This window comes from Aedes albopictus, chromosome 2 (assembly GCF_035046485.1).
Source record: "Aedes albopictus strain Foshan chromosome 2, AalbF5, whole genome shotgun sequence".
Lineage (NCBI taxonomy): Eukaryota > Metazoa > Arthropoda > Insecta > Diptera > Culicidae > Aedes > Aedes albopictus.
Window position 1 is genome coordinate 60,452,533 of NC_085137.1, and position 13,918 is coordinate 60,466,450.

At 42.2% G+C, this 13,918-nt stretch overlaps 2 protein-coding genes across 3 annotated transcripts; one reads left to right on the forward strand and one right to left on the reverse strand.

The window, feature by feature from the left end:
* Positions 1-171: 171 nt before the first annotated feature.
* On the forward strand, positions 172-8,992 carry LOC109421655 (engulfment and cell motility protein 1). Its single transcript, XM_019696177.3, has one exon. The coding sequence runs from the start codon at positions 401-403 to the stop codon at positions 2,567-2,569; it is 2,169 nt and encodes a 722-aa protein (XP_019551722.2). The 5' UTR covers positions 172-400; the 3' UTR covers positions 2,570-8,992.
* LOC109407359 (uncharacterized) lies at positions 8,738-12,027 on the reverse strand. Of its 2 annotated transcripts, none has more exons than XM_062849738.1 (4): positions 11,862-12,027; positions 10,633-11,747; positions 10,078-10,569; positions 8,738-9,523 (listed from the first exon to the last, which is right to left on the reverse strand). In XM_062849738.1, exons 2-4 carry the CDS (start codon positions 11,566-11,568, stop codon positions 9,332-9,334), a joined length of 1,620 nt encoding a protein of 539 aa, XP_062705722.1. In that variant the 5' UTR covers positions 11,569-11,747; positions 11,862-12,027; the 3' UTR covers positions 8,738-9,331. The 2 variants fall into 2 exon arrangements, with proteins under 2 accessions (XP_062705722.1, XP_062705724.1); XM_062849740.1 differs by having other exon boundaries at positions 10,633-11,766.
* Between the last annotated feature and the right edge of the window lie 1,891 nt (positions 12,028-13,918).

Sequence of the window (13,918 nt, forward strand, 5' to 3'; positions counted from 1 at the left end):
TTACTTTGCAATTTTTTTTGAATATTTGATCGAATACATAAAATAATGCAAGTTAGACACCCCTAGGGCCTGACTCGCTTTTGACGCAAGCTAGGTGTAGAATTGCTCATCACACGCAATCGTGCTGCATGGGCACTGACTCACACAATCAAAAAAATGCAACCAAAACAGTAAGAAAGTGCATCGAAACAGTTACACTACACTGTTTTGGTGATGGTGGTGCATTGATTAATCACATCCTGCTTTGCTTGGACTGTCAGTCATTTTCTTTCTTATCGTGTCAACAGACGGAAAACTTTGTTCGTTTCGCGTGGAAAAATCGACTTTTTCGTGATAAATCGCGTCCCGTTCGTGGCCAATGTGTGTTCTCCCGCAAGCGAAGGTTGCGGTGCGTGTTTAAATGTTACTAAAAACTGCCAAAATGCCGGCGATTCGTGATAGTCATGTGGTGAAAATTGCCGTCCAATTCGCGTCGGAAATCGCTCAGCTCATCGAGTTCGATCAGCGCCAGCCGCTGGCGGCGATTATTCAGAATTTGTGTCCGTACTGGACGATTCAGGATCCGGAAAGTTACGCGCTGCGGTTTACGGATAACTGTTTCTATGTGACGGAGAAAAACCGTCATGAGGTGAAGAATGGGTCGGTGCTGAGGATGGCCCACTCGCCGTCGAAGATGGCCAGTGACATTCTGGAGAAGCTGCAGACGGGGAAGGTCGACGAGATGATGAAGGTGCTGAAGGATTTGCCTGGGTTGAGTCAGGATATCACGTTTGCTCTGGAATTTATCAAGGAACAAGGACTGGATCTCATTGTGAGCATAATAGAGGAACCTAAATTCGGCGAAAATATTCTGAATTACGCATTGTCCGCTTTCGTGAAACTGATGTACCATGGAACCATTTCCTGGGATGTTTTGCAACCGTCTTTCATCCAAAGGAATATTGCTTTCATCAGCACTAGTAATAACAAGGAAATTATCCAGTCAGCGCTGACGATTCTGGAAAATGTCGTCCAGAACAGCAGCAACCATGCGTTGGTGGAGCGGGATGTTACTTTGGAGATGTTGCTAAAACTTCTGCAGGACTCTCCTTCAACTTCGGCGGTTAATACAATCGCTCTTATAAATGCGCTTTTTCTAAAGGCTGATGATGCCAAGCGTAAGGTTATTGCTGCTACGTTCAGTTCCAAGCAGTATCGTAGTGTCATTAATAGCGTCATTACGGCAGGCACTGGAACTGGAACTATCACTGAGATCGCCCATCAATTGTATGTCCTGCAAACGCTAATTCTTGGTTTGCTGGAGCAACCGATGAAAACCCCGATCGATCCGCAGGATCAAGATGCTCAGGATAAGATAAAGGAGCTTCGCAGAATTGCATTTGAAGCTGACGGAATTGATCCCGTACCAGATGTGACTGCGCGTCGCCAACACGGTGGGTCCTATTCCACTCATTACAAAAAGCTGGGCTTCAAATGTGATATCAACCCAGCTCAGGATTTTATGGAAGTCCCACCTGGAGTGCTAGCTTTGGATTGCATGGTCTATTTCGCACGCAATTACACCCAGAACTATACCAAAGTCGTGCATGAAAATAGTTGCCGAGCAGACGAGCATGAGTGCCCTTTTGGAAGGACCAGCATCGAGCTCGTCAAAGTTCTATGTGACATCCTCCGCATCGGAGAATCTTCCCTGGAACAGGGACAGGACTTCCACCCAATGTTCTTCACTCATGATCACCCATTCGAGGAATTTTTCTGCATTTGCATCGTGGTTCTAAACCGAACATGGAAAGACATGCGTGCCACCACGGAAGACTTCGTCAAAGTTTTCAGCGTCGTTCGGGAGCAGATCACTCGTAGCATCACAGGGCGCCCAGCGTCCCTCGAAGACTTCAAAACCAAAATCAACACTTTCACCTACAACACCATCACCACGCTGCGTCAACAGGAAAGAACCTCTCGCGAGGAATGCGAATCCACGGCTTCCGCCATTGTCTCCCTCAAGGAAAAAATAACCCCGGAAATAATGTCCCTCATCAAGGAACAACGGTTAGGCTACCTGGTAGTCGGCACCCGCTTCTCCAAGTATAGCGGTGGCAAACGCGAGCGCGACAAGTACTGGTACGCTCGCCTGTCCCCCAACCACAAGGTCATCCACTACGGCGACTGCGACGAGAAAACGGTCCCAACCCTCGAAGAACTCAACAACAAACTCCCGGTCATCGACATTCGCCAGATGCTCGTCGGAAAGGAGTGCCCCCACATGAAGGAAATGCGTGCCAAGAAATCTACTTTCCCACTCGGATTCTCCCTCGTAGCCGAATCCAGCGATCAACAAACGCTAGACTTCGTGGCCCCGGACGAGGCCACCTTCAACTACTGGACCGATGGCATAAATGCCCTCCTCGACCAACCGATGCTCAGCAAGCAAAAGGACGAAGACTTCGAGACGCTACTCTCGATGGAGATTAAGCTGCGTCTGCTGGACACCGAAGGGGTGGACATCAGTAAGGATCCTCCGCCGATTCCACCGGAGCCCGAGAACTACGACTTCTGCTTCGATAGCTAAAGAGGTAAGCTGCTGGCATTTCCTTCGTGAATTACTCCCCCGATCATATTACGAACCATGATGATATGTGCATGTACGATTTTATTTATGTCGGATATCAAGAACCAAAGTTTTTTGTCTTTCTTTTTCGTGCCTATGTTATTAAATTATGTTTTTAAACTTTCGGATGAGAAGAATGAAATTTTAGTTGTAAGTTTGTAGTACTCATTCCGGTACTACACGAGTGCCCGATTTCGCAGAATGACCGACAGTAGTGTTGTCTTGATAGATCTAAACTTTCAGAAATTTTACAAAGATGAAGAATTAGAGTAGTCACAATTTTTAAAAAGAGAACAAAGAAATTTCTTATCATTCCAATCCAAGACGTCAAACTTCTATGAATGCCATTAATACTTTTTTTTGTCTAGTTCATTTATTTATGGCTCAATCGCGTATAACGCTTTACGGAGCCGCAATTCATTATTTGTATTCAGTTACATACAATTTTCTGACTTTCTTAGGTACTCAAGGTTAGTACTGAGCGGAGGCCAGGGTACTCGTGGCTGCTCGAGGTTAGCGGGTCACAAAATTTTAAGGAAAGGCATGGTGAAGATAAAGTTTCAGGGTTCTCTGTAGCACATCCGGGAGGTATCTTGGCTTTTGGCGTCGCCTCTGGTGTTGGCATGGGCTTGTCACGGGGTTTCGTCTGCCGGATGGCCAGGAACATATAACACAAAAAAGACAAAACACAAAGAAAAAAAAACTGAAGCGAAAAAAAAAACAGAAGATAATACCTTTATACAACACATGCGAAGAAACTCATAAATGGACCGCATATAGATTAGATCGCGGGTTCCCAACACATCTCTTACTGGAACAAAGGGTTGTCTACCTCGGGCCTCAAGGGTATCCAATAGTAGCGCTCTGGAGGCGTCATTATCCGGGCATTGCCAAACTACGTGGTCGATGTCATCATAACCGGAACCGCACTTAGTGCAAAGATTGTCGAGCGCAAGATTTATTCTATGCAAATGCGCGCCTAGCGAGTAATGGTTGGACATAAGTCTTGGCATCACACGTATGAAGTCTCGACCTACATCCAAACCGTAATGCCACGCTCGCAAAGAAACATTAGGAATAATAGAATGTAACCACCGTCCCAGTTGGCCATCTCGCCAATCATGTTGCCAACTTTAAAGAGAACTCTGACGAACTAAATGGAAAAATTCCATAAATTCTATAAATTGCCATAAATTGAGCAATGTGAGGGGACCCATACAATGGTAATCTTGTATGATCTTTCGACCAGCGCACCCATCTGCTCCCTTATTTTTGTAAGAAAATAAGATGAATGCTTTACAGATTTCATCGACCGGAGTGCCTCAATAGAACTAAGACTATCCGAGAAGATGAAGAAATGGTCTGCGGGCATGTTTGAGATCATCCCCAAGGCGAAGTCGATTGCTGCCAGCTCAGCAACATAAACCGAACAAGGTTCCTGAAGTTTGCGGAAGGCGGTGGAGTTTTCATTGAAAACACCGAAACCAGTGGATCCATTTATGCGAGACCCATCAGTGAAGAATCTCTTACAGGAATTGACATGTTGGTACTTTTCGTTAAAAATGCGAGGAATAGATATACATCGAAGTTGATCTGGTATTCCATGAATAGCTTGTTTCATGGACAGATCGTATTTAACAGAGGTACTGTCATTAGTGAAGTGTACACGGGGAGGATTATAACTTGGTAGGCTTATGTCAGATGACATGTAGAAAAGATAGATTCTCATGAATTTTGACTGAGTGTTCAGACTGAGCATTTCTTCGAAGTTTTCAAAAACAAGTGTGTTGCTCACTCCACACTTGATAAGTAACCTTAGCGAGAGCTCCCAGAAGCGGTTCTGGAGAGGTTTCACCCCTGCCAGGACCTCTAGGCTCGCATTATGCGTTGAGTGCATATAGCCAAGGGCAATACGCAAACAACGGTATTGAATTCGTTCCAGTCTTATTAGGTGACAGTTTGCTGCTGAGTGGAAGCAGAAAGAGCCATACTCAATAACAGAGAGAATAGTCGTTTTGTAAAGTTTTATGAGGTCTTCCGGGTGAGCACCCCACCATGTTCCGGTAATTGTGCGTAGAAAATCGATCCTTTGTTGACATTTTTGCACCAAATACTTGATTTGGGTACCCCAAGTGCCTTTTGAATCAAACCAGACCCCAAGGTATTTCGAAGTCAAAGATTGGTCGATTTCTATTCCCAAAAGATTGTGTTTCAGTTGGGCTGGGTTCCGCTTTCTAGAAAACACAACCAATCGAGTTTTTTGCGGAGCAAACTCGATCCCCAAATCTCTTGCCCAGGTTGACAGATTGTTTAGAGGATTTTGCAATGGTCTTTGCAACATTTCTGCATGTGGGCCTTTTAGAGAAACCACAGCATCATCTGCAAGTCCACTATTATGCAGTTTTTCTGACAATATTCCTATGGAAACTGAATCAAAGGCGCCCTTAATATCCAAGAAAACTGAAGCCAGTTGCTCCTTTCCCGCATAGGCCAGTTGAATATCTGTTGAAAGCAACGCTAGACAATCGTTTGTTCCTTTGCCCTTGCGAAACCCGAACTGTGTATTTGAAAGCAATTTATTCGATTCAACCCAATGGTCGAGTCGCGATAGGATCATTTTTTTCTAACAATTTCCTTAAACATGATAACATAGCAATTGGGCGGTATGAATTATGATCAGACGCTGGTTTACCAGGCTTTTGAATAGCTATTACTTTGACCTGTCTCCATTCTGGCGGAACAATGTTGTTCTCCATGAATGAGTTGAACAGGTCTAATAATTGTCTTTTTGCGATATCTGGGAGATTCTTAAGAAGATTGAACTTGATCATATCGCGTCCCGGAGCGGAATTATTTGATGAAAAAAGAGCCATAGAAAATTCCAACATAGCGAAGGGTCTGTCCAGAGAACCGTCTCTTGAGGATGTTTCCCAAGAAATCGGTTGTGCTGGGACTGAGTCTGGGCAGACGTTTTTCGTGAAGCTGAATATCCAACGGTTAAAGTATTCATCACTCTCATTAGAAGAAGAGCGGTTTCGCATATTGCGAGCCACTCTCCAAAGCGTTGTCATTGAAGTTTCTCTTGAGAGACCCTCAATGAAGTGTCGCCAATAACTACGCTTTTTCGCTTTCAGCAGGTTCTTCAGCTGTCTTTCGTGCTTAGCATACTCTTGAAAAAGATCTGAAGTACCATGCCTACGAAAAGCTTTGAAAGCATCAGATTTTTTAAGATACAACTGGGTGCAATCATCATCCCAGCCTAGTGTGGCTGGTTTTCTTTTGAAAGTTGCACTTGGAACTCGTCGTTTTTGTGATTCTAATGCACCAAGAGTGTTTATATCAGTTCAGACAGGAATCGATACTCATCCAAAGGTGGGAACCCCCTCCTTTATTCGATGCCAAAAGATACGGCTTCTGCATATTTTTGCCAATCGATATTCCTTGTGAGGTCAAAAGGAACCTGAATTGGTTGGACTGACCTTTCACTATAATGCTTTATGGTGGTTATAATGGGCAAGTGATCACTACCATGAGGATCCTCGATTACCTTCCACAAGCAATCGAATGATAGTGAACTTGATCTCAGTGATAGGTCTAGACGACTTTCTTTGCCGTCAGATGCAGTACGTGTCACTTCACCTGTATTTAAAATGTTCAAATTGAAATCGTCGCACAAATCATAAAAAAATGACCGCTCTATTATCGTCATATGGTTCGCCCCACCCTGTACCATGTGCGTTCATATCACCCAGAATCAAAACTGGATGTTGATAGTGCAGAAACCGCATTCCAAAGATGACGGCGGTTAATAGAAATTCTTGGAGGAATGTAAACGGAAGCTACGCAAAGATCTTTACCCTTTACGTTTATTTGGCAAGCGACGATATCTACGCCAGGATGAGTTGGGATTGGAATTTTATAAAATGAGTAACTTTTTTTGATCCCCAAAAGTACTCCTCCGTAATGGTCATCTCGGTCTTGCCGAATAATGTTAAAATCGTGGAAGCTGAGTTCGTCTTCAGAAGAAAGCCATGTTTCACAAAGTGCAAATATATCACAATCAGAGTTGTGAACCAAAAATTTAAACAGGTCTAATTTAGGTTTTAAACTATGACAGTTCCACTGTAGTACAGTGATCACATCTTGAACCTCGGTTGATGAATTATCCATCAAAAGATATGATCGAAGCAAGGAGGGGCCATGATTGTGTCAAATTCCGAAGATACTCTTCTACTGCTTGGAGAAAAATGTCTAGTATGCCTCTGAGGGAGTCGGAAAGTCCGAGGGCATCATATAAGCGATCCACAAGAGCCCTAAAAGTGAACAGTCCTCGTTTGGGCTTGATAGGTTTTGGTGAAATTCGAGGGGCTTTTGTGGCTTTTTTCTTGCCACCTTGTCGAGAATTTCTTTTTGAAGTATACTTAACAGTTGGAGGCGGAGCTTCTAGGTCCTTGCTACAGCAAGGAACTGCACCATCAGAGACTTGCTTCTTCGGAGTTTTTAAATTCCCTCCGCCTCCTTTGGTAGTTGTCAAACTTTTGAGGGAAGACTTTAAGAAAACCTTTCGGCGCAATCCCGGGGAAGATGGTGACTTCCTTTTTCCGGATGCGTGTACCTCCGAAAAGGATCCACCCTCATCAGTTTCGCCATCGTCCTGATCATCGGAAGACAACTCCTGATAGGGATTTTCAACTGGGACAGCTGACTCAGACATTATAGCGGGCGGATTCGATGATTTCACCATTTCCGCGTATGTCTTCTTGGAGCGCTTAATTATGGAGCGACTCTCATTTTGAATACGCTTTTTATGGGCCGGGCATTTTTGCAAGTCGTGAAGTTCTTTACCACAGTAGCTACATTTTTCAGTTTTTTTTTTTCTTTAATTTAACCTGGACTTTCTCATTACATTTTTCCAGAGTGCGTTCTGGGACTTCTGCAGAAGCTATCGCTGATATTTCTCATGGCGTTAAGGAATATTAAGGAAATTCAAATAGGAACTCTGAAAATTTCTGTTGTTCGCAGCTCCTTACGGTCAAAGACGCCAAACTCTCTCCGGTCGATATCCTTCGACGTCCAAGTCTCGTGGTCGTATAGAGCAGAATCCGTGTCTTACACATCGCGAAACTTTATCTTCGAACAACGGGGTTTCAGATATTTACGGAGCCTGTAGAAAGTGGGATTTTCAACTCGTGTGTAGGCACATCATTATCGCACACGTCACTAGAGATCCAAGGTACACAATTCTTCTACTACATATGTCAAATTTTCACAACCTAATATCACTTCGCTACCAAAATCGCGATTGGATCCACGTTGTCTACCATTTACTTCATCTTTCTTGTTCTGATTGTTAGACAAATGTTGGCTATTCTCTTTTGAAAATGTAAGAATTGCTGATGGTTCATTCGAGACAAATAATAAACAACAAATTCAAGACCGCAGTTCCAATCCTCCTAAGATAACGGGAGACGTCGAAATCTTACCCTCAGCCAGTATTCACTTGATTCTGATCCATCCAGCATTGCACGAATCAGATTGTTTCAGTGTATCAGGTTCGTCGCATCCAATCTGCTATAACTCGTTTCTTATCACTGAATTTGCATATCACTAAATCTTCATTTAAAAAGTATTCTGGCCATTCTTTCAAATATCCAGCTACCGATAAACGACATAGATTTTGTTAAGAATGTTTTATTCAAAGCATTGAAGCCGATAAAATTGATGACAAAAATATTTGTTCTTTTGACATTTGGTTTAGTACACACCAACTCTTAAACAGTAGCATCATGCCGATACATAATCGTCGTATATCTACAAATAATTTTCACAAGTATTCACTGCTGTCGCATCGCTTCTCGGAATATGTGTTATTGTAGTTTCGGAATGGCCTGTAGGTAGGTTAATCTAAGTATTTCAACACAAAACTATTCGTTGTGCAATCTAAAGAATATCATCAAACACTCCCATACATATTAGTTTTAAATGGAAACTATTGTGCACATTCGTAGTTATTACTTCGGAGATGCGGTGACGTATTATTAAATATAAACTATATATCTGCGACTTTGATTTTTAACGTAACATTCAGTTCATACGAACTTTAGATTTATTACTTTTATCCAACATATACGCGATTTTAAGTATTCAAATATGCCATTCCTCCCGTAAAGCATCTGCTTTTATTTAAACATTTGGAAAACTTAACATCAACCGTCATAGAAACGTGTGAAATATTTTCGAACATTTGTATTGATTGGAACTATGTTGAATACAAACAAAAAAAGCCAAAATTAATAGTGAACAGTATATATCGCAAACGCAAATCGAAACATTCGTGTACTCATACAATTGGAGGAATAATAAACGTGTTTTATAACCAATGAATCAAGACCTCCAATTTGACTAGGTCAGAATTTGAAAGAACTTCCTTTCGCAGCTTGATTGAATTCAGCAACCAAATTTGTAATCCACTCTCTCATTGCACCCACACTTTTCGACAACGACACTCAAGCGTAAGCATAATAGAGAATCACATCGATTCCCAAGCTTGAATGACTTCGATATCAACCGCGTTTGGTTTGATGTTTGATGGTGCCTTATTTAGGTATGTATCCGAATCCTAGAGGTGAAGAAAATGCGGAGCAAAATGGAACTCAGCGCGTCGCGGCATGCTTAGCTGCTGGTTAGTCGTTTCCTTTTCACGCTGCTCGGGTTTGGTAATTTTCAAAGATTCTCATCCAGCATAAAGTCCTGCTCGTCCTGGCGATCCGGCAAGCAGACGAAAAACTCGAACAAATTCAGCACCGGTCCGCGGGAGAAGGGATTCTGGTAGCGGCCACGTTTGTCCCGCAGGTACGGGTACCGTTTGTAGTTGAACATCTCGTTGGTGGTGAGATTCATGCAAGCGTGAAGGATCTGCGGAAGACGAGAATATAGCTTGTAATAAACTAATTATTCACATTCATTAAATATTTATCAGTACACCCGATTCTTTTTTTTGCACGGGTCTGGTTTTTGCTATAACTCAGTCAATTTTCAACCAATTCTCATGAAATTTTGTACACAGTACTAATCGTGCCTACATGTGTACAAAATTTCATGAGAATCGGTTGAAAATTGACTGAGCTTTAGCAAAAACCAGACCCGTGTAAAAAAAGAATCGGGTGTACGACCATAACGATCACAATTGATCAAAATTTTTGGCGAACCAACTTAAAAAAAGATCGCAAGAGCACTCCAAATAATGTCTAGAAAACTTTGTAGTGTGATTTTTAACAAAATTCCCGTGAGATATACAGGTTTGTTTCCTAGTTCAACTAGGCGAGCTCTCATTAAGAATGTTCTACTATAATAAAGAAAGCAGCTTCGACTGATTTTTTACCTATATCTGCGCGGACATCCGTGGAAGAGTTGATGGAGAAACATAAGAATGAAAAAAAACTCTGAAGGTAGTCAATTGCTATGCTTACCGAAGTGCACGTTAAAATCCATCCTAGTCCACAGAAAACAAAAGCCTCCACCAGTCCCAACACGTACAACAAGCTGAATCCTTCGATCATAACACAGTAGCACGCAAAGTAGATGGTAAACGAGCAATTGATTGCCACACTCAAAACGAACAGCAAAAACCACATCCGGTTTCGCAACCCAACGCAATTGTAGATGAACGGACAATGGTGATCAAAGTACGACACACATCGGTTGCAAATACGGCAATGCTTCGCCCGTAACGGTCTCAGACATCGACAGCTATGACACAGGCGTGACAAGATCACATTACGTTTCTTCCACTTGTCAAAGTAGGGAATCTGTTTGATGGCTCGGTAGTAGGTGTCCGAATTCAGGGGGATGTATCCCGGGTCTCGTCGATTAGCTATGATCCAGCTGATCCACATGACGGCGTTCCAGTAGATGAAACAGTAGTGTGACCTTCGCAGCACGTTCCACGTAATCGGGATGCACTGGAAACGAAGTAATTCAGAATGAAAATTTCCTAAGAATTGAACAGAACATCCTAAACTTACCCTGATCATATACATAGGATATCCCCAAAGCAGTACCGAAAAGAGAAATAGAATCAACGGACCCTTGGACGCACCAGCCCCTCCGAAAAGCAGACTCCAGATCTCAGAAATCGGTGGCATCCATCGAGACTTTTTCTTGATCTCGTTGTGCAGCAATTTTACCACATCGTTGTTGCGATGACTTTGCGCCAACATCAACGGAGTCTTACCATTCTTATCTCTCGGTTCTAACTCCAGGTTGCGCTTTTCGCAGAGTATCTTCACACACTGCAAATTTCCGGATAGGCAAGCCAGATGCAGCGGAGTTGATCCAAAGTTATCCGTCTTCTGAAGATCTACGCCGGAGTACAGGAGCAGCCTGATCAAGTCGGCATGACCTTTGTATGCTGCCCAATGGAGTGCCGTATCGCCATTGATGTCCGTAAGATGATTCTGGGCACCCATTCCCAGCAAGTAAGCCGCGGTAGCTGTTCTACCATACATACAAGCCGTCATCAGTGGAGTCAATCCTTTGAAATCTGCGGCATTCACCGCAACTCCAGCTTGTAGCAGAACTTGAACCACCGCTGCATGGCCTTTCCTGCAAGCCCAATGGATAGGCCTTGGACCTTGCGTTCCCAAGCATGGCAAATCAACCGGAGCGTTGCGTTCCACCAGGTAACGCATCATCTCCACGTTCCCGTCCAAAGCAGCCCAATGAGCCGGGGTGTACCCATGCTTATCCCGGGCACTCAACGCCTCTGGCCCTACCTTCTCCACCAGCTTTTCCACCTCTGCCAACTCCCCACCCTTGATCACATCGAATATATCATCCATGCTGCTTTGGATCAAGATCTCCGTACTGTCCGACCGCACCAGCAAGTTACTGTCCTTCTCCTGGGTCGGGGTCTTCTCCTCCTCGGTGTGCGGATGTTCGTCGTTCTCCTCCGTCACCATGTTGCATGATGCCGTCAGTGGGAGCGCCCACACTAGCGTGCGAGCGCTGCCTGGACTCGGATGCACTCGGGACTGCGTTTTGATACCGTTATCGAGCGCCACTTTCACCAACGGGAAGTTGCGTTTGGGATGCGGGGATGGGCTGGCCTCGTCAGATGGTTTACGGTTTTGGAGGGGCCCTGAAGAAGAAACAGTTTGCTGCATTGGTGAGTGGCAATGTTAACATCGAACTCCGTATAAGTAGTTCTAAAAAATCATTGTCCGAAAATTATAATCTCAATCGTAAATTTTACCTTAGATCAGAGGTTCCGTTCTGTCTGCGAAAAAATCAGGATATTGATTAATTTTACAAGGTACGAAAAGGATGAAAATTATGACACTAGCTTGTCATGCGCGTTGTGAGCATATCCTCCAGGATATGTCCTGGTCATATGTTTATTATCCTGTACGCTATGTGCTAGTCTCACGATGTGTAGGATAATACGATAAAAACAGAACAAAAAATACTACTGATATAGACCAGCCTATTTGAGCATACATAGTGAGATAGGTCAGTATTTCGGAACCATTCATAAGTTTGCATGGATACAAAGGTGAATTTCTTATGAGCCATTTTTTATCAGAAGGATACCTAATAATTGGAAGTTATCATAGTGAGAATTTTCAATAAAAATTTCTCAAATTCCCTCAAAATTTGTGCACGATTATATTCAGTGGCAAAAAAAGAGCTGCATTATTCTCCCAAAAATTGTCATCAATCTGTTGTAACTTTGGCATCAATTATCAATATTTTTGGCTTGAGTGCTTACCTAATTTAAATATTTTTTTGTATTTTTTTTTTACTTTTTGCATGTAACTTTTCATTTGTTGATTGTACCGTATTGGATATTTTGAACTTTTTTGACGTTGTTTCGACTTCAATGGGTTTTTTTTTTTAATATTTATAGAACTCGTGTACAGCAAATTCTACCATTCCTTTTCCTTCATTACTAATAGTGGCTTGTTAATCTAAATTTACATTGATTAACTGACTTAGAACGCAGAAATTGTCATAGTCATTCGTTAGAAAAAAGTAATATACCACGTGGTAGCAATTTTGGCGATTTTTAATGTGATTAATTTGATTTTGTCAACAATAAATTGCAATGTTTCATTCTCCTCAAGGACTGGGAGTGAAGTGCTTTTAAAGTCCGCAAAAAAACTGCCTCACGTGGATAGAAGTCCTCATATGTGTGAACCTTAATCTCGGGTGTGAGTTGAGATACTATGATTTGTTCAGCACATTGAACAAGGTTTTCATGGTTTTTTATCGCATGGTCTCGGAAGTGTTGAAGGATAAATTAATTGATAAAAAGATTATTATAAATTACGATAATATTATGAGATCTGTCTCGCAAAACACATTTGAGACCTGTCATAGTTTTGATGAAATGATTGGAACGCTTAATGAGATTATAACTAACAACAGGACAGAGATCATAAAAGGAAGAAAGGCAGTGGTCATTCGGAAGCCCTATATAAATAATGAAATCTTAGCTGAAATTCGGCGTAAAAATGAGTTATACAGGCAATATAAGACATCTGTAGTTAACTCCTTGAGAGAAGACTTGTATACTTCGTATGTCAGAAAACGGAATCAATTGAAGAACAGAATAAAATTCGCTAAAGAACAATACTATCAGCATAAAATATGCCAGAATATCCATAACTATAAAAAAACATGGAGTACCCTAAGGGAAATAATTTTCCAAAAGGTTTCTAATAAAACATTTCCGCAAACTTTGTCAATCATGGAAAACAATGTGCTTATTGAATCAGACGCTCAAATATCAAACTGTTTCAATGAATATTTCATTAACATTGGTTGGAATATCCAACAAGGTGGTATGGAAAACAACAGTTTTCTAGCGTATTTAACCCAAGTAACCATTAAGCCGTAAAAATGGCATTAAGTCGGCTCTATAGTCGAATGTAGAACCTGGCTAACAGAGCTAATTGGTTCTATATCTTCTTATAGAGCTGCTCAAAAGCCACTTTTGGCGAATTATTTGGCTGATATACGGCCAACTTTAAAATATCGTACCAAGTCTCTGGAGCGAAAGTTGTCAAAAGTGAGACAAAGAAAAAAGAAAAAAAAATGTTTATCTCCTGTTCTTTTCTAACTTCCTTCGCTTCCATTGAAGTTGCTTTTTTGCTACTTCATCCAGATTCTAGCTGTTGTCCTCCGAGTTCCTGATCAAGTCCAAGTCCGTTGCCTTTCTCATCTGCTCCACTAATGCACCATGGGAATGGTGTGATCAAACTAGTATTTAAACCATGAAAAACAAAATAGTTTGGGCATTTCGAGGGT

What these genes read in the sequence shown, in the direction of transcription:
- LOC109421655 (XM_019696177.3), top strand. Translation starts at nt 401, where the DNA reads ATGTTACTAAAAACTGCCAAAATGCCGGCGATTCGTGATAGTCATGTG.
- LOC109407359 (XM_062849738.1), bottom strand. Translation starts at nt 11,568, where the DNA reads ATGGTGACGGAGGAGAACGACGAACATCCGCACACCGAGGAGGAGAAG. An exon ending in ATCCTATGTATATGATCAGG is followed by an intron (nt 10,570 to 10,632) that starts GTAAGTTTAGGA and finishes CTTCGTTTCCAG; the next exon opens with TGCATCCCGATTACGTGGAA. An exon ending in GGATTTTAACGTGCACTTCG is followed by an intron (nt 9,524 to 10,077) that starts GTAAGCATAGCA and finishes CGTCTTCCGCAG; the next exon opens with ATCCTTCACGCTTGCATGAA.